General features: G+C 46.8%; 1 protein-coding gene across 11 annotated transcripts in view; it reads right to left on the bottom strand.

The window, feature by feature from the left end:
* TMEM63A (transmembrane protein 63A) overlaps positions 1-20,360 on the bottom strand; it is a 171,874-nt gene that overhangs the window by 59,638 nt on the left and 91,876 nt on the right. For all 11 annotated transcript variants that reach the window (XM_029593072.1, XM_029593069.1, XM_029593065.1 and 8 more), the window contains one exon: positions 7,020-7,157. In XM_029593072.1, coding sequence (XP_029448932.1) covers positions 7,020-7,157 — 138 coding nt within the window. The remainder of the gene's footprint in view (positions 1-7,019; positions 7,158-20,360) is intronic.

The raw sequence follows: 20,360 nt of genomic DNA, 5'->3' as shown, positions 1-20,360 counted from the left end.
CTTAGGCACAAAGCTATTTACATGTAATTATATTGTATTTAATGACTATGTATTGACTGTTCAGCCTCTTGGTGAGAGAAGGGGGTTGATCAGGTCTTTTGCTGGTTGGGGTTTTTATTGTTTTTATTTTTTACATTTATTATGTTTTTATCGGATTATGTATACTTAAGATCTATGTGTGTAGGAACATAAGAACATAAAAACAAAAGATATGCCATATTGGGTCAGACCAAGGGTCCATCAAGCCCAGTATCCCGTTTCCAACAGTGGCAAATCCAAGTCACAAGTACCTGGCAAGTACCCAAACATTAGATAGATCACAAGCTACTATTGCTTATTAATTACCGTCATAGCAGTTTATGGATTTATCCTCTAGGAACTTGTCCAAACCTTTTTTAAACCCAGTTACACTATCTGCTGTAATCACATCCTTTGGCAATGAATTCCGGAGCTTAACTATGCGCTCAGTGAAAAAGAATTTTCTTTGATTTGTTTTAAATGGGCTACTTGCTAACTTCATGGCGTGCCCCCTGGTCCTTATATTATCTGAGAAAGTAAATAACCTATTTACATTAACTTGTTTAAGTCCTTTCATGATTTTGTAGACTATCATATCCTCCCCTCAGTCATCTCTTCTCCAAACTGAACAGCCCTAACTTCTTTAGCCTTTCCTCATAGGGCAGCCGTTCCATGCCCCTTATCATTTTGGTTGCCCTTCTCTGCACTTTCTCTAGTGTAGCTATATCCTTTTTTGAGATGCGGTGACCAGAACTGCACACAGTATTCAAGGTGCGGTCTCACCATGGAGTGATACAGAGGCATTATGACATCCTCCATTTTATTTTCCATTCCCTTCTTAATAATTCCTAACATTCTGTTTGCTTTTTTGATTGCCACAGCACACTGGGCTGACAATTTCAATGTATTATCCACTATGACACTTAGATCTCTTTCCTGGGTGGTAACTCCTAAGCTAGAACCTAACATTGTGTAACTACAGCAAGGGTTATTTTTCCCTATATGCATCACTTTGCACTTGTCCACGTTAAATTTCATCTGCCATTTGGAAGCCCAATCTTCCAGTTTTGCAAGATCCTCCTGCAATTCATTACAATCCACTTAAGATTTAATTACTCTGCATAATTTTGTGTCATCTGCAAATTTGATCACCTCACTGGTTGTAATCCTTTCCAGATCATTTTTAAATATATTAAAAGGCACTGGTCCAAGTACAGAGCCCTAAGGCATGCCACTGTTTACCTTTTTCCACTATGAAAACTGACTATTTAATCTTACTCTCTGTTTCCTGTCTTTTAACCAACTTGCAATCCACAAAAGGACATCACCTCCTATCCCATGACTTTTTAGTTTTCTTAGAATCCTCTCATGTGGGACTTTGTTGAATGCCTTCTGAAAATCCAAGTACACTACATCTACCGGTTCACCTTTGTCCACATGTTTATTCACCCCTTCGAAAAAATGTACGAGATTTGTGAGGCAAGACTTCCCTTGGGTAAATCTATGCTGGCTGTGTCCCATCAAACCATGTCTATCTAAATGTTTTGTGATTTTATTCTTTATAACGGTTTCCATGATTTTTCCCGGCACTGAAGTCAGGTTCCCTGTACGTACCCGGATCAGTCCAGACTCCTGGGTTTATTCATCCATGCCAGCAGATGGCGACAGAGAAAGTAAAACTGACATTGCTTTATATACACTGATGCCACCTGCAGTTCCTCAGTATTGACCTGTACCCAAGCTAAAGGTCGACTCTTATTTGGTGAGGAGCTGGATCAGCTCATGAAGCAATTAGGCGAGACTAAGATGCATCGACTGCCGGAGGACAAGCCTAAGGGCAGATAGAATTTTTTTCCACGTCTGCGTTTTCGGGACAATCAAAGGTTTCAACAACAGCGGAGTGCAGTGACACAGAGGCCTTTTCTGTCTCACGGTCCGTCTTGGGAGCAGTCCTTTTGAGGTGGACGTTGGCCCTTCAGAACCCTCATCACTGGAGGATCCTCAGGTTCCAAATCAGCACAATGAGGCGAAGCCGGCCCATTCCACTGCTTTTATAGGGGGGGGGGGGGGGCGGCTGGCTTGTTTTTACGAGGAGTGGGCCAGTGGGTACTCAGGGTCATAAGGGACTGTTACACCTTAGAATTTGCTTGGCCCATCTGCAACCTGTTCTTAATCTCCCCCTGTGGCTTGCCGCAGAAGCGCAGGGCGGTGAGGGAGACTTTACACAGGTTGCAGCGCTTGGAGGTCGTGGTTCCGGTACCTCCGGACGACGTACGGGTCACTATTCCATTTATTTTGTGGTCCCGAAGGAGGGATCAATTTGCCACATTCTAGATTTGAAGCGCGTGAATGTGGCATTGAAAGTCCCCCGATTTCGCATGGAAACATTGCGGTCGGTGATAGCAGCTGTACGCACCCAGGAGTTCCTGGCATCACTGGATTTGACGGAAGCGTATCTTCACATTCTAATTCTCCGAGATCATCAACACTACCTGAGGTTTATGGTCTTAGGGCAGCACTTCCAGTTTCAAGCGCTCCCGTTCGGCCAGGCCATGGCACCTTGTACCTTCACCAAGGTCATGGTAGTCGTAGCGGTGACATTGCGGCATCAGGGAGTCCTCGTTCATCTTTATCTCGATGATTGGCTCATTCAGGAGAAGTTGGAGAGCAATTGTCATTCCGCCGTACAGACGGTACTTCGGACTTCGCGGTTGCTAGGCTGGGTGGTGAATTTGGCTAAGAGCCATCTAACCCATCTCAAACTCTGGAGTACCTGGGGGCATGTGTCAACATAAACCAAAGCAGGGTTTTCTGACTGAGGAGGGAGTACGCAAACTACAGACTCAGGTTCAGCGATTGTCTCAGTGGCATGTCCCCAGAGCTTGGGATGTGTTGCAGTTCCTTGGTTCGATAACTTCCACGCTAGACCTGGTGCTGTGGTCTTTTGCTCATATGCGTCCACTTCAGAGAGCTCTTCTGGCTCAGTGGAGTTCGTTGTCGGAGGAATTTCATCAGCCTGTCCCTCTCTCTCCTTCGGCCAGGGACAGTCTGTCTTGGTGGCTGCAGTCATCCAACCTCAGGCAAGGGATTGCAATGGAAGTCCCGGACTGGCTGATCCTGACTACCATGATGCCAGTCTCTCTGGATGGGGAGTCAAGCAGCCCAGGGCACCTGGTCGGCCAAGGAGGCTTCTTGGTCTAACAATCGCTTGGATGCCAGGACGGTGCGTTTAGTGTTACTTGCTTTTCAGCCTTTAGTTCAAGGGCATTCGGTGCGAGTTCTTTCAGACAATGCGACGGCTGTAGCCTACATCAACAGACAGGGGGGCAACAAAGAGTCAATCAGTAGCTCTGGAGGTTCAGGAGCTGATCCTTTGGGCAGAATAGCACCTGGTTCAAATAGCAGCATCGCATATCGCAGGAATCGAAAATGTTCAAGAGGATTATCTCAGTCGCACTCTCCTTGATCTGGGAGAATGGGAGTTGTTGGACAGAGCGATGCGACTCATTTGCAAGAAATGGGGCTGCCCTCATGTCGATCTGATGGCGACGTGCCACAATGCAAAGTTTCCTCGTTTTTTCAGCAGACGGAGGGAGTACAGAGCCAAGACGTAGATGCTCTGGTGTTAACTTGGCTGCAGGGGGTTCTTCTATATGTTTTCCCCCCATGGCCACCGGGGGGAAAGGTCTTACGGCAGATAGAGACACATCCGGGGAAGGTGGTGCTGGTGGCCCCAGAGTGGCTGCGTCGCCAGAGGTTCATGGATCTGGTAAACCTCACGGTAGAGGGCCCATTGCGGCTCAGTCACCTCCCTCGCCTTCTGCGACAGGGCCCCGTATTTTCCAACCAGGCAGATCACTTTTGTCTAGCGGCTTGACTTTTGAGAGAACGCGTCTGAGGTCGAGGGGGTACCCAGAAACAGTAATTACTACCCTTCTCCAGTCAAGACGGAAGTCCACCTCTTTATCTTATGTCCGTGTCTGGAAAGTCTTCCAGTCCTGGTGTGTGGCTAAGGGAGTGCAGGCATTACGGGCTTCACTGTCCCATGTCTTGTCTTTCCTTCAGGAAGGCTTAGTCAAGGGCCTCGCTTTCAACTCTTAGAGTTCAAGTGGCGGCTTTGGCTTGTTTGAGAGGAAAGATGGATAGTTACCGCTTGTCTTCTCATCCTGACGTGATCAGATTTATTCGAGGAGTCAAGAATGTGCGCCCTCCTGTGAGGAGAGTTTGTCCTCCTTGGAACCTCAATCTGGTCCTTCGGGGTTTGTGTGAGGCCTCGTTCGAACCTATCCACAGGGCGACTCAAAGATTTGACTCTAAAGGTTGTTTTCTTGGTAGTCATTTGCTCTGCAAGGAGAATTTTGGAATTGCAAGCTCTGTTGTGTCAAGATCCATTTCTTCACATATCGGATGTAGTTGTGTCTTTGCTGACGGTGCCATCCTTTATCCCGAAAGTGGTATCTGCCTTTCATATTAATCAGTCTGTAGAGTTGCCGGCCTTTCCTGATTTGGGAGCTTCTGAGTCTAATGCTCGAGAGCTTAGACTGCTGGCCATCCGTAGAGCGTTGCTCCGCTATCTTAAAGTCACAAATGATTTTAGAAGGTCTGATCATCTTTTCGTTTTGTGGAGTGGTCCGAAGAAGCTTCTGAGACTACCATTGCGAGATGGCTTGAGGAGGCTATTGGCTCCGCTTATATCCTTAAGGGTAAGCCAGTTCCAGAAAGCTTGAGGGCCCATTCCACTCAATCTCAAGCGTCCTCTTGGGCAGAGGCTCACTTGGTGTCGCCACAGGAAATTTGTAGAGCGGCAACTTGGAAGTGTCTACATACCTTTCTAAGGCATTATCGGCTGGATGTGGGGGATAAGGAGTCACGGTCTTTTGGCGAAGGCGTTTTACGAGCAGGACTCTCCAGGTCCCACCCTGTTTAGGGAGCTTTGGTACATCCCAGGAGTCTGGACTGATCCAGGTACGTACAGGGAAAGGAAAATGTGGTTCTTACCTGCTAATTTTCGTTCCTGTAGTACCACTGATCAGTCCAGAACCCGCCCAAACATTGAGGAGGGTGGAGAGTCATCCGCTCAACTGTTGTACATAACATAAGAAAATGCCATACTGGGTCAGACCAAGGGTCCATCAAGCCCAGCATCCTGTTTCCAACAGTGGCCAATCCAGGCCATAAGAACCTGGCAAGTACCCAAAAACTATTATTGAAATGGTTTTTTTTACATTTTTTGGGGGATTTTTTTTTTACACCTTTTTTTTGCATTTAGCTTGGGTACAGATCAATACTGAGGAACTACAGGTGGCATCAGTGTATATAAAGCAATGTCAGTTTTACTTTCTCTGTTGCCATCTGCTGGCATGGATGAATAAACCCAGGAGTCTGGACTGATCCGGCTACGTACAGGGAACCTGACTTCAGTGCTGGGAAAAATCGTGGAAACTGTTATAAAGAATATAATCACAAAACATTTAGGTAGACATGGTTTGATGGGACATAGCCAGCATGGATTTACCCAAGGGAAGTCTTGCCTCACAGGCATGAAAATTAGCAGGTAAGAACCAAATTTTCCTTTCATTGGTCTAAAGTTTCCCCGATCACCCCTGGATCCCTTTTTAAAAATAGGGGTTACTTTGGCCATATTCCAATTTTCAGGTACATCCGATGATTTTAATGATAGCTGATAAAGTTTTACTAATAAGTCTGAAATTTCATTTTTTTTGTTCTTTCAGAACCCTGGGGTGTATACCATCCGGTCCAGGTGATTTACTACTCTTCAGTTTGTCAATCAGGCCTACCACATCTTCCAGGTTCAGTTGATCTGAATCATTTAATTATTATTATTTAGTGTTTTTCTATACTGGCATTCGCGATAGGGATCGCATCATGCTGGTTTACATTTAACAGGGGGTGTAAAATGAAGATACAATAAAACTTTAACAGGTGAGGAGAAACAGTGAAGTTACAATAAAACAGGGATGTTCAAAACTGGGAGCAGAAGAAAAGGCGAGAGGAATTTGATATAAGAGCAATTGTTTACAGAATTCTAGTAATGTCTGACTATGGTTGTCGGTGAATTAAGGATCAGTTGGGGTCTGGGAAGGCTTGCTTAAACAACCACGTCTTAAGCCTTTTTCAGAATCATCACCCATGAAAACATTTTCCGGAACGGGTATCTCTCCAATATACTCTTCAGTAAACACTGAAGCAAAGAAATTGTTTAATCTTTCTAAGTGCCCCTTTAATCCCTTGATCATCCATCAGTCCAACCAACTCCCTTGCAGGCATTCTCCTTCGGACATATTTTTAAAAGTTTTTATTGTGAGTTTTTGCCTCTATGGCTAACTTCTTTTCAAATTTTCTCTTAGCCTGTAACTTGCCAATGTTTTATCCTGTTTTCTTCTGATGGATCCTTCTTCCAATTTTTGAAAAAAGATCTTTTAGCTAAAATAGCCTCTTTCACCTTACCTTTTAACCATGCTGGTAATCATTTTGCCTTCCTTTCCACCTTTCTTAATGCATGGAATACATCTGGTCTGTGCTTTTAGGATGGTATTTTTTTTTTTAACAATGTCCACGCCTGTTGCACACTTTTTACCTTTGTAGCTGCACCTTTCAGTTTTTGATTTGATTCTGATGATGTATTATGATTATGATTATGTACTACTTTGTTGTTTGTGGAAAACCGCACAGGGTGATCCTTTATCACCGCCTTTCTATTCCATCAAACTATAGATGATATTGCTTCAGCACTGAGCTTCAATCTAATGTCGCCAGCTTAGCTGTCTTGTCCTGAATCTGTGAGCACTGGAAGTGTCAGATTAAAAAGATGCTATTGTGCACTGTTTTATTTACAATATTTATATTCCGGTAATCAAAAATAATTGCTTACAGTGGTTCAGATTTCTCTTCCAGGAACAAGGCTGCCTCAGCTACATGTACTAGTTACATTTATTTACCTGCAGTGACAATTTCTTCGAGGAGAGATTAGTGGCACTTACCAGTAGATGTTCTCTGGGTGGGTGGCATAGTTCACATCCCATCTGGAAGTACGCAGCTCTTTACTGTAGGAGGATGCCTGGGGCTCACCTTTGCATTTATAACCCTGGCATTTACAGGCGTTGAAGTCTTTCAGGATACTGCAATGGCAAAAAGTAAAGAAAAAAAAAAAAGAACAAAACTACAGCACCAGCTGAATGATTTCACATGCAAGCATTCACTGTTGACAGAAGAAAGCCTTGCTGAATCCACATACAATGTTTTCTTTACAGCTTAAGTGCTGTAATACAGTAATCACATGACAGAGCCTGCCCTCAAGATGCTGCCAGACTGATTGAGGTTCTCAGATTGCCCAGTACAGCCAAATGGAAATGCAGGGAGGGGGAAAACCCACAGAAGAGACAACAGGAAAATCATACAGGATCTGGCTGAAAAGCCGGGACAACACTCAATCAACAACACTACTGAAGAGAGGCACACATGCAGCCTGGGAGATATGAAATTAATTCTCAAAACACAGTAACTAGACCGCACAAAGATGCAATGAATGCTTTCAGATTCCTACTGCACAGCACAGGGGGTGGCCAACCTATGGCTCGGGAGCCGCATGTGGCTCTTTCGTGTGCAAATTGTGACTCTTGTCCTCCTGTCTCCTTGACAACTGGGCAGCATGGCAGAGGATAGGAGAGGAGGGGCTGGAGCAGAGACCACACCATAACAGAGTAGAGAAGATTCAGTAGCTCCCTGCCTCAGCTCTCTCCATCTTGTCCATGCTCCAACCAACCTGCTTGTCGGGGGGGAGGGGGGGGTTTAGTTTAGTTTATTACGATTTTTTATATATACACTGCAACCTCCAAATTAATACCAAAGTGATTTACAAAAAAAGAAGGGCTGGAGTGGACACTGCTCCAGGCCCAACAGATCACTCTGCTCCTAGGATTTGGAATTCACCTGACAGGAGAGGGGAGAATGGAATCACCTGGATCTTCAGTCAGGTCAGAATGATTTGTGCCAATGGGGAAAGGAAGTGAAAGGAGAATGGGGTGAATGCTGGTGGAAAGCATTGTGAGAATTGGTAAATAGTGGGAGAAGTGGCTGCCTCAGGGGCTATGACTTTCTGTTCAGAACTCAAACATAGATTGTTCATGTATCAGTCATATTTGAAGCACAGTAATGGATCAGTGAAGCATCTACAGTGGGTGTCTGTCATTTATGCCAAGTCTGGATGTACTGTCTCCACTCTTAAAGGTCACCTGAAAAGAAAGTCATAGCCCCTGAGGCAGCCACTTGAGAAGTGGCGAAACTCGGCCAGAGTCGGGCATTTTAACACGTCTCCACCATAATAAACATTTTAAAAGGGCATCCGGCATCTATCTTTTAGTTTACGCTCCAGAAGTAAGCACAGCAGTAGCAAAGCTGAATACCACAACCACACGACTCTGTGGAAAAGGGGTTCTGCCTAGGGAGAAGGGAATTATCTACAGCTGCACATGCTCAGTAGGGCATGTTTGAAAGTTCTAGATTCTTTCAGATCAAAGTTCCAGGCCGGGCTCCATCTGATGATGTCACCCATGTGTGAGGACTGCCATCCTGCTTCTCCTCTGAGAAAAGGGATGAATATTGGGAGAGCTGAGGAAGGGATAGATACAGGCTGTTTGCACTTTATTCCTCCTCAAGGTTTATGCTGCTACATGTTCTGCCATACAAAACTATGGAGAACATCACACACTATTCAAAGCAGTGTACAAACTTTATTTAGTTCACATAGAATACCTCACTCTATCTAGACAATATCGTTGTTCCGTCACCATAACCTTGGACAGGGTTATGGTGACGGAACAACGATATTGATGAATATACATTGTTTATAATAACGGAACAACGATATTGACGAATACATTGTAATCAAGATAAATTGGATATGTAAAGCGTTGTATTGATGATATAACTCATTGTTACAATATTTTGCGATCACAATGTTTGGAGATAACATTTTAACATGTTTTTAGCTGGATGTGAATGAGTGTGTATGTGGTAGTTAGTTTTTATTGTCTAGATAGAGTGAGGTATTCTATGTGAACTAAATAAAGTTTGTACACTGCTTTGAATAGTGTGTGATATTCTCCATATTTTTGTATAGTTAAGTATAAGGGGATATCGTTTGATGCAAGCTGGATAAATACTTGTATCGAGTTAGATAAGGAAGGTGGAATGGTTCTCATCAGGAAATAGAAAGCACCTGTTTTGTCTATTTTCCAGAAATATAATGTATGTTCTGGTCCTGAATCAGACCAGAACTCCTGTCATGTGACTGTGTTCATAAGTTTTAAAAAAAAATGTTTATCCGTATTATATGGAATGAAATATTATAGATACTGCTTATTTAGTGATGGACTCTGTATGTTACAATATGTATCACAGAATGAATTGTAAAACGTAATTACCGTATTTTTCGCTCCATAAGACGCACCTGACCATAAGACGCACCTAGGATTCAGAGGGGGAAAATTAAAAAAAAAAAAAATTGTGCTAAACCGGCTCTGCGTCTGGGCGTCTTATGGAGCAAATTAGGGGAGTGCATAGCTTTTTTTTTTCTCCCCATTTTGTTTTCGGGTCTGGGGAGGGCCATTTCGGTCCACTCCCCAGATCAGAAAACTTTTCTTTCTCTGGGAACCCCCAAACCCCCCCCCATCCCAACCCTTTAAATTAACAACCTCCACCCCCCTGACCCCCCAAGACCTGCCGAATTAATTTCCTGTAACCCCCCACCCTCCTGACCCCCCCAAGACCTGCCGAATTAATTTCCTGCAACCCCCCACCCTCCTGACCCCCCCAAGACCTGCCAAACGTCCCTGGTGGTCCAGCGGGGGTCCAGGAGCGGTCCGGGAACGATCTCCTGGGCGTGAGCCGTCGGCTGCCAGTAAACAAAATGGCGCCGACGGCCCTATGCCCTCACTATGTCACTGAGACCGACCAATAGCAGTGGTCGGTCTCAGTGACATAGTGAGGGCATAGGGCCGTCGGCTGCCAGTAAACAAAATGGCGCCGACGGCCCTATGCCCTCACTATGTCACTGAGACCGACCAATAGCAGCGGTTGGTCTCAGTGACATAGTGAAGGGCATAGGGCCGTCGGCGCCATTTTGTTTACTGGCAGCCGACGGCCCACACCCAGGAGATCATTCCCGGACCCCCGCTGGACCACCAGGGACGTTTGTCAGGTCTTGGGGGGGTCAGGAGGGTGGGGGGTTGTAGGAAATTAAGTCGGCAGGTCTTGGGGGAGTCGGGGGGGGGGGGGGGTTTGTTAGATTTTTGTTTGGTTTTTTTTTATATTCGCTCCATAAGACGCACATACATTTTCCCCCCACCTTTGGGGGAAAAAAAGTGCGTCTTATGGAGCGAAAAATACGGTAATTTTTGGAGTGCTGGGATCTTTGAATAAAGCAGATGTTTGTAGCTATTTATATAGAGATTTGATATAAGAGATTAAATAAGCTTCCTTTTTACTTTTCTGCTTTTTGCTTTCTTTGCTTATATCAAAAATAATGTAGTTAAAACAAAGTGGGATCTCTTTCTTAAGTTGTGTAAAACAACAACAGTAATTTTCTATTTTAATTATTTAGAAATGAAAAAGTATCCTGTAGCTGTTTTTGTCTTGTCATGTGATTAGATTTAAAAGATGAATCACATTTTTCTTCATATGTGAGATTTTATTTCTACAGGTTAACAAGATGTCTGCTCTGCCAGATGCAGAATCTAAAGAATTTTCCCCAGTATTTTAAACAGATCTGTTCTTTTTTGTTCTTTTTTAAAACTCTGGTTTTTGTTTCATTTTGGATCGATCAAAATACTTTTTTGGTCTACTTTTTATGCTCAAATTTTTGTTAATTGTCAGTCTTTGTGTGTTGTTTGTGTGTCATTACAACTGAAAACAGAGTTTGATGAGAAGAATGTAGTGAATGAATTTAAGTACGGTAGTCAGTTTACTGAAATATATGCCTAGGTAATATCTGAGCACCAAGGTTGTTTGTGGTTTTGAATATTGTATGTTACCTCATAGCAAAGTGGGAACATTATGCAGATTAGTAATAGTGTATGTAGGGATTATTAGATGCAGGGAGTTATTGACATTTATTATGGAATTTTCGTATTGGTTAATTTGAATTTGTTTTGCTCTTATATTAGGCCTTAATCTGTAACACACACATCTAACTTAATGGTGAAAGTTAAGAGACTATGCTTTGATGTCAGAGAAGTGCCTTAATGTGAGAACTGTATACATCATTTGTCATTGATTTCAGAAATCATCCCATCCTTTGCCACAGAAGACATCTTGCACCCTTCATTTTATGGACTGAAGTGCTCACACGTTATGCCCGATGTTCTGTCTTCATGTTTTTCTTGTTCTATGGGGGGGGGGGGGGGGGTGGCCTTACTTAGATACTGGTTTCCTTTGTTTTATGAGGGAGTAATAACTGATTATCATAACAATATATTTTATGATATACCTAGTTAATATCTAGGTACGTGCCTACTTGCAGATGCCATTATTTAGATTTTCAGTTAATGATAGTCTGATTTAATGAAGTTTTATTAGTCCTTACATCTCTGTGTTCAAGGTCAACAGCATATTCTATTTGTATGCCAATAAATTTGTTCTTACCTGCTAGTTTTCATTCCTGCAGTACCACGGATCAGTCCAGACTCCTGGGTTTATTCATCCCTGCCAGCAGATGGAGACAGAGAAAGTTTCACTAACACTGCTTATTAAGCCCTGGTGCCACCTTCAGATCCTCAGTATCGATATGTATCCAAGCAAAAAAAATTATGTGCAAAAACTTGATAAAAACTGGTAAAACTTATAAATTGTGAATAACTCAACAGAAGGCATATGCCGAGCGGAGGAAGGCATAGCTGAGCGGAGGAATCTCCCCCTCCAAAACTGGGCGGGTTCTGGACTGATCTGTGGTACTACAGAAACGAAAATTAGCAGGTAAGAACCAATTTTCCTTTCCCTGTACGTACCCAGATCAGTTCAGACTCCTGGGATGTACCAAAGCTCCCTACTTAGGGTGGGACCTGGAGAGTCCCGCTCACAAGACACTTTCACCAAAAGACCAGGACTTTGGATCCCCCAAATCCAGCCGGTAATGCCTCGCAAAGATATGCAGCAACTTCCAAGTCGCCGCTCTGCAAATCTCCTGCGGAGAAACCAACTGAGCCTTCACCCATGAAGTTGCCTGAGCCCAAGTTGAGTGGGCCCGCAAGCCCTCAGGAACCTGACAGCCCTTGATAATATAAGCTGACCCAATAGCCTCCTTAAGCCACCTTGCAATGGTTGCCTTAGAGGCATGGGAACCTTTCTTTGATCTGCTCCATAAAATGAAAAGATGATCTGACCTCCTGAAATCATTAGTAATCTTGAGTTTACGCAGCAGAGCCCTGCTGACATCTAACAGCTTAAGCTCTCGAGCATGTGGTGCAGAAGCAACCAATTCTGGGAAAGCTGGGAGTTCGACATGGAAAGCAGAAACCACCTTCGGAATAAAAGAAGGAACCATCCGCAATGAGAAGCCTGAATCTGAGATTTGAAGGAAAGGGTCACGGCACGACAAAGCCTGCAACTTAGAAATCCTCCTGCCGAACAGATGGCCACTAAGAAAACGACCTTGAGAGTCAAGTCCTTAAGGGTCACCCTACGGATAGGTTCAAAAGGAACCTCACACTGCCCTCTGAGAGCTAGATTAAGGTTCCAGGAGGGAGAGACCTTCCGCACCGGAGGACGTAAATTCTTCACTCCCCGAAGGAACCTAAGCACATCGGGATGGAAGACAAGGTGTATCCCTCAACTTTTCCCCTTACACATGCCAGAGCTGCTACCTGTACCCTAAGAGAGTTAAAGGCCAGCCCTTTACCCAAACCTTCCTGCAGGAAATACAAAATGTGCAACAAAGACGAATGTACCAGCGCTATTCCTTTAGACATGCACCAAGCCTCAAAAACCTTCCAAACCCGAACGTACGACAGGGAAGCAGACGTCTGCCTAGCTTGCAAAAGAGTTGTGATCATTGCCTCTGGGTATCCTTTCTGTCTCAAGCGTCGCCTCTCAAAAGCCAAGCCACTAGACAAAAGTGATCTGCCTGGTCGGAAAATATGGGACCCTGACGGAGAAGACAAGGAAGGTGACTGAGGCACAGTGGTCCATCCACTGCTAAGTTGACGAGATCGGAGAACCATGGTCGATGCGGCCACTCCGAGGCTACCAACACCACATCCCCCGGATGTTTTTTTGATGCAAGACTTTGCCCACTAGAGGCCACGGAGGGAAAACATTAAACAGGATTCCACAAGGCTAGGGAACCACCAGGGTATCAACCACCTCGGCCCTGAACTCTCTCCTGCGGCTGAAAAACCGAGGTGCTTTCGCATTGAGTCGCCATCAAATTGACATGAGGATAACCCCAGCATTCTTAGATGAGTTGCATCGCTGAATCCAATTCCCACTCTCCTGGATACAAACTCTTGCGACTGAGAAAATCGGCCTAGATGTTCTTAACAGCTGCGATATGAGACGCCGCTAACTGAACCAAGTACTGCTCTGCCCAGAGAAACAGCTCCTGAGCCCTCCAGGGCCAACCCTGACTCTTGGTGCCGCCCTGATGATTGATGTAAGCCACTGTCATTGCACTGTCCGATAGAACCCTGACCGAGTGACCCTGAACCAGAGGGAGGAAGGGTGAGCAGTGCCACCGCCCTGGTTTCCAAGCGATCGATAGATCACGAGGTTTCTTCCAAAGACCAAGTGCCCTGGGCTGACTGCCATTCGCAGACCGTTCCCCCAACCAGAGACTGGCATCTGTAGTAAGAACCAGCCAATTTGGAACCTCCAGATTGACACCACACTGTAGATTGGACGACTGTAGACACCATGAGAGGCTGTCGCACGCCGACACATCTAGACAGATCGGCTGATGAAAGGCCTCCGACAGCGGATGCCACTTCTTCAAGAGAGTCCTTTGAAGCGGCCGCATATGCGCGAAAGCCAATGACCCCAGAACCTGTAGAAAATCCCAGGCTCAGGTACTCTCAATGCCAACAAGCGCCAAACTTGTGACTGTAACTTGGCCATTCTCTCTCCCGTGAGAAATACCTTGCCCTGCCTTGTATCGAAATGAGCTCTGAGATAATAGAGTGTCTGAGACGGGTCCAGGTGACTCTTCGCCCAATTGACCACCCAGCTGAGAGACTCTAGTAGTTGAATAACCTTTTGCAGCGCAGCACCCGTCTAATGACTTTTCTGGAATGAGCCAATCATTGAGATAAGGGTGCACTAACACTCCCTCACGCTGCAGAGCTGCCACCATCACCTTGGTGAATGTGTGGGGGAGCTGTGGCCAGCTCAAAGGAAAGAGCCTGAAACTGGAAATGCTGACCAAGCACTGCAAATCTCAGGAAGTGCTGGTGATCTGGACGAATGGGAAAATGAAGATATGCCTCCGTCAGATCCAAGGAAGCCAGAAACTCGGTTGCGCATCGCCGCAATCACCGACCATAGTCTCCACGTGAAACCCTGGGACCTTCAACGCCACATTTACTCGCTTGAGGTCCAGAATGTGCCTTCCTTCTTTGGCACCATGAAATAAATGGAGTATCGACACACGCCCCATTCGTCCAGAGGGACTGGAATGACGGCCCCAAGTCGCTCAACCTGTACAAAGTCTCCCATACCGCGAGATGCTTTTCCAAAATCCCGCAAGGGGAGACCAGGAACAGGTCATGAATGGGGCACACAAACTCTAACGCGTAACCAACCCTTATTACACTGAGGACCCACTGATCCTGAGTAACTTTGATCCACTCCCCGTAAAACCGTGCTAGGTGGCCCCCTATACAGGGTATGGCGGAGTGAACTGGCCTCACCTCATTGAGAGGCCTTGGCCGTAGCTTCCCCACTCATGGGAGCCCTGAAAGGCCTCCAGCCGCCCTGAAAGGACTGACCCCAAGCCAGGTCCTGAGGCAAAAACTGTTTCTGTGACACTGTGGTACCTCTGGATAAACAAGATCTTCTGCTGTCTCTATAACATGCCCAGGTCTGAAAAGCTTGCCAATTCCGAGGCTTGTCCTCCGGCAATTTGTGCACTTTCATCTCACCCAGCTGTTTCATCAGCTGTTCTAAACCCTCTCCAAAGGTAACGAACCTAACTAGGACTTAGAAGATACATCCACCGATCAATTATGGAGCCATAGCAAATGCCTGGCCGCCACTGGGGAACCCATAATCTGAGACAAAGACCACACCAAATCATAGGGGCGGATTTTCAGAGCCCTGCTCGCCTAAATCCGCCCAAATCCGGGCGGATTTAGGCGAGCAGGGCCCTGCGCGCCAGTGAGCCTATTTTACATAGGCCTACCGGCGCGCGCAGAGCCCCGGGACTCGCGTAAGTCCCGGGGTTCTCCGAGGGGGGGCGTGTTGGGGGCGTGTTGGGGGGCGGGCCCGGGGGCGTGTCGGCAGCATTTTGGGGGCGGGTACGGGGGCGTGGCCACGCCCTCCGTACCCGCCCCCAGGTCGCGTCCCGGCGCGCAAGAGGCCTGCTGGCGCGCGGGGATTTACGTCTCCCTCCGGGAGGCGTAAATCCCCCGACAAAGGTAAGGGGGGGGCTTAGACAGGGCCGGGTGGGTGGGTTAGGTAGGGGAAGGGAGGGGAAGGTGAGGGGAGGGAACGGGGGTAGGCTGCGTGGCTCGGCGCGCGCCGGCTATACAAAATCAATAGCCTTGCGCGCGCCGATCCAGGTTTTTAGCAGATACGCGCGGCTCCGCGCGTATCTACTAAAATCCAGCTTACTTTTGCTTGCGCCTGATGCGCCAGCAAAAGTAGGCCAATTCGCGCTATTTGAAAATCTACCCCATAGAGAGCATCCGCTACATACTCGAATGCCTCCACGTGATCTGCATTAGGAGCCTCGGCATCTAGTTGCGCTTGTCCATCCTGAAAACAGGCTCTCTGCATAAAACTGGAACAAATGGCGGCTTGCAGCCCCAAGGCAGATACCTCAAAAACTCTTTTGAGATGAAACTCCAACTTCCGATCTTGGATATCCTTATGGGCTGCAGAGCCCACAACCGGAATAGTTGTCTTCTTAGTGACCGCTGATACCGTTGCGTCTACCTTGGGGAGTGAAAAAAGCTCTAATGTTTGCTCAGGTAAGGGATAGAGTTTCGACATCATTCTTCCTACCCTTAAACCAGAGTCTGGGGAATTCCACTCACGCTCCTCCAATTGCTTCACGGACCGGTGATAGGGAAACGCATTTGGAGGAGCCCTGAGGCCATTGAGGACAGGATCTGCCCCTTCCATATCTGGATCCTCCTGAGGGGCCTTCAATCCCAGCTTTTCGAGAACCTGAGGAATCAAAGGAGGCAACTCCTCCCTCTGAAACAAACGGAGGATTTTGGGATCATCCCCCTCTGGACCCGGAAGGGCCCCCAGGTCATCCCCGGATCCAAGCACTGCCGAAACAGCCATCGTATCCCTGGGGGGCCCAGTGATCCCAACGAGTCATTGGAATCCTCAGCCATCCCTCCAGGCGCAACAAATGCTGGACCCCTGAGAGTCTTAAGTTCTGGAAAGAGTAAATAACCGTTCCCTATACCTACCCGGATCAGCCCAGACTGCTGGGTTATGCCTCCCTTCCAGCAGATGGAGACAGAGAAAAACTTGAAGGGCACTCCCTGTAAGTATGGTGCACCACCTGCAATCCCCTTCAGTATAAACAGTATGAAAGCAGAAATTAAATTCTAACAGGTAACAGTAATCCAAATTTAGTGGCTAAATCAATTCTATGACCAACAACTTTGTACAGATTAAGAGCACTGAAGTCTTCGTTCTGGTATAGTCTGACAGTAAATGGAAAATTTCAAGCGGACTGAAAAAATGAAACAACTACCCTGGGCAGGCATCTGGGCTGATCCGTGGTACTACAGGAACGAAAATGTACCCAAGCTGCCTTACATGGGGAGGGACCTAGAAAGTCCTGCTCGAAGGACACCGCTTCTGAAACTCTTGGCATCAGGAGCCTGAACATCCAAACGGTAATGCCGATCAAAAGTATGCAAAGACTTCCAAGTTGCTCTACAAATCTCCTGGGGGGAAACCAACTGACTTTCTGCCCAGGATGCAGCCTGAGACTGAAGCAAATGAGCCTTAAGACCCTCTGGAACCGCCCATCCGTGACATATATACACCGAAGCAATAGCCTCCTTCAACCACTGGGCAATGGTGGCCTTGGAAGCTTTATGTCCTTTCTTAGGACCGCTCCACAAAACAAAAAGATGATCAGACAAACGAAATTCGTTAGTGACCTCCAAGTAACGCAGAAGGACCTACCTAACATCCAACCTCCTCAATTTGCATGCATGCGAAGAATCCTGATCCAAATCCGGAAAAGCAGGCAACTCAACAGACTGGTTCACGTGAAAAGCAGATACAACCTTCGGAAGAAAGTATGGCACCGTTCGCAGAGAAACCTCAGAATCCAAGAACCTAAGAAAAGGTTCATGACAAGATAGTGCCTGAATCTCAGAAACTCTCCGAGCTGAGCAGATAGCTACCAAAAACAGTGTTTTCAGCATAAGGTCCTTTAAGTTAACGTGCTTGAGCGGTTCAAAAGGAGGTTCACACAAAGTCCGAAGGACCAAATTCAAACTCCAAGATGGACAAACAGCCCGGAGGGGAGGATTCAAGTACTTAGCACCTCTAAGAAAACACACCACAAAAGGATGAGCCACTATGGGCACTCTTTCCACCCTTCCTTGTAAACTTAAGGCCGCTACTTGTACCTTTAGAGAACTGAAAGCTAACCCCTTCGCCAAACCCTCTTATAAGAAGGCTAGGATGTGGACTATCGAGGCATGCCTAGGGGGAAACCTTCGATCTACTACAAGAATCAAAAACTTTCCAGACCCGGACATACGTAAGAGAGGTTGAGGTTTTGCGAGCCTGCAAAAGAGTGGAAATTACCATATCCGGATAACCCTTCTTCCTCAATTGCTGCCTCTCATAAGCCAAGCCGCTAGACAAAGTGATCCACCTGGTCGGAAAAAACTGGACCTTGCCTCAGGAGATTTGGAAGACGGCTCAGACAGAGCGGGCCATTCACCACGAGATTGATGAGATCCGCGAACCACAGCCTCCGTGGCCATTCCGGAGCCACCAGAACCACCATTCCCGGGTGGGCCTCTATTCTTCTTAAAACCTTGCCCACTAAGGGCCAAGGAGGAAAAACTTAGAGCAGAATGTCGTGGGGCCACAGAAGGACTAGGGCATCCACTCCTTCTGCCCCGTGCTCTCTTCTGCGACTGAAGAAGCAAGGCGCCTTGGCATTCATCTGAGTCGCCATTAAATCCAAGCGGGGAATCCCCCACCGATGAGTTAACAACTTGAACGTCTCGTCGGACAGCTCCCACTCGCCAGGATCCAGTCGCTGACGGCTCAGAAAATCTGCCTGAACGTTGTCTACCCTGGCAATGTGAGAAGTCACTAGCCTGATCAGATTTCTCTCCACCCAGGCCATGAGCTCTTCCGCTTCCAACACCACGGGACGGCTTTTCGTTCCTCCTTGCCAATTGATGTAGGCCACCGTCGTCACGTTGTCGGATAATATCCTCACCGACTGATGACGGAATAGAGGAAGGAACTTCTGCAAGGCCAATCGTACCGCTCGTGTTTCCAGACAATTGATGGACTATTGTGCTTCCTGCCGTACCCATTGGCCGTGCGCTGCTTGAGATTGGCAAACTGCCCCCCAACCGGAAAGACTGGCATCTGTCGTGAGAATGATCCACTGAAGGACTTCTAGCTCTACTTCCCGAGATAAGTATTCGGGTATCAACAACCAAGCGAGGCTGGACCTGGTGGGCTCCTGGAGCGGCAAGGGAATCTGGAACTCCTCTGATTTGGGATCCCAACGTGACAGCAAGGCCCTCTGCAACTGTCTCATATAAGCAAAAGCCTAAAGAACCAACTCCAGTGTAGATGCCATAGAACCAAGCACCTGCAAGTAATCCCTCACCTTGGGAAGCAGCAGAGCCAAGAGACAACAAACGTGAGACGTCAGCTTGTCTATCCATTCCTGCATAAGGAAGACCTTCCCGATCCGAGTATTGAATGCACCCCCAAAAAATCCAGGACCTGGGTAGGACACAACTGGCTCTTAGTCAGATTGATGATCCAGCCCAGAGAGTGAAGGGTCTGCACCACCGCATAGGTTCCTCCAATTTCGCTCGAATGAGCCAATCGTCCAAGTAAGGATGGACCAGGATCCCCTCCCGTTGGAGAGCTGCCAACACCACCATCACCTTGTTAAAGGTGCAGGGAGTGGTAGCCAGCCTGAAGGGAAGGGCCTGAAATTGGTAATGTTCGCCGAGGATCCTTAAACGTCGATACTGCTGATTGTCCTTCCGAATCGCTATGTGTAGGTTCGCCTCAGTCAGATCGAGGGAAGTTAAAAACTCTCCTCCTCTGACGGAGGTGATTACGGACAGTAGAGTTTCCACGCGAAAGCGGGAAACTCAAATAACTCTGTTGACCTTCTTTAGGTGCAGAATTGGACAGAAGGACCCATCCTTCTTGGGAACCACAAAATAAATTGAATATCTGCCGGTTCTTTGTGTGCCTGAAGGAACAGGGATCACTACTCCTAGGTCTATCAACCGACAAAGCATTTGCTCCACCTGGCGTCATTTCCCTAAGGACCCACAGGGAGACACCAGAAACAGATTGTGCAATGGACGAGCAAAATCTAAGGCATAACCGTGTTCTATGATGCGTAGAACCCAGTGGTCCGATGTGATTTTGATCCACTCCTCGTTAAACAGGGACAGCCGTCCCCCAACCATCGGAACAGAGGGGTGAGTCGGCGCTATTTCATTGGGATGATTTAGTTCCTACTGCACCTGGAGTGCTGCCATCTCAGGGAGACCTACGGCCACAAAAGGAATAAGACCAAGACTGAAACCTCCCAGATGGCTGCCTCTGGCCAAATGTGGCTGGCTTAGACTGGCGAAAATGGCGCTGGCCTCTAAAACGAGAATGGGAAGGACCGAAACCCCTGGAGGCCATCGGCCTATCCTCAGGGAGCTTATACACTTTATTATCCCGCAAGGACTTAATGAGCTGCTCTAAATCATCCCCAAAAAGGAGGAGTTTTCCCCTAAAAGGAAAAGCTCCCAACTGGAACTTAGATGAAACATCTGCTGACCAATTACGTAACCACAAAAGTCTGCGGGCTGACACCGCGGAAGCCATAGTGCGTGAAGATGTAAAGAGGAGATCATACAACGCATCGG

The sequence above is a fragment of the Rhinatrema bivittatum genome, chromosome 3 (assembly GCF_901001135.1).
Source record: "Rhinatrema bivittatum chromosome 3, aRhiBiv1.1, whole genome shotgun sequence".
NCBI lineage: Eukaryota > Metazoa > Chordata > Amphibia > Gymnophiona > Rhinatrematidae > Rhinatrema > Rhinatrema bivittatum.
The sequence above is the reverse complement of the archived record's forward strand: the minus strand, read 5'-3'. Positions and strand labels throughout refer to the sequence as shown.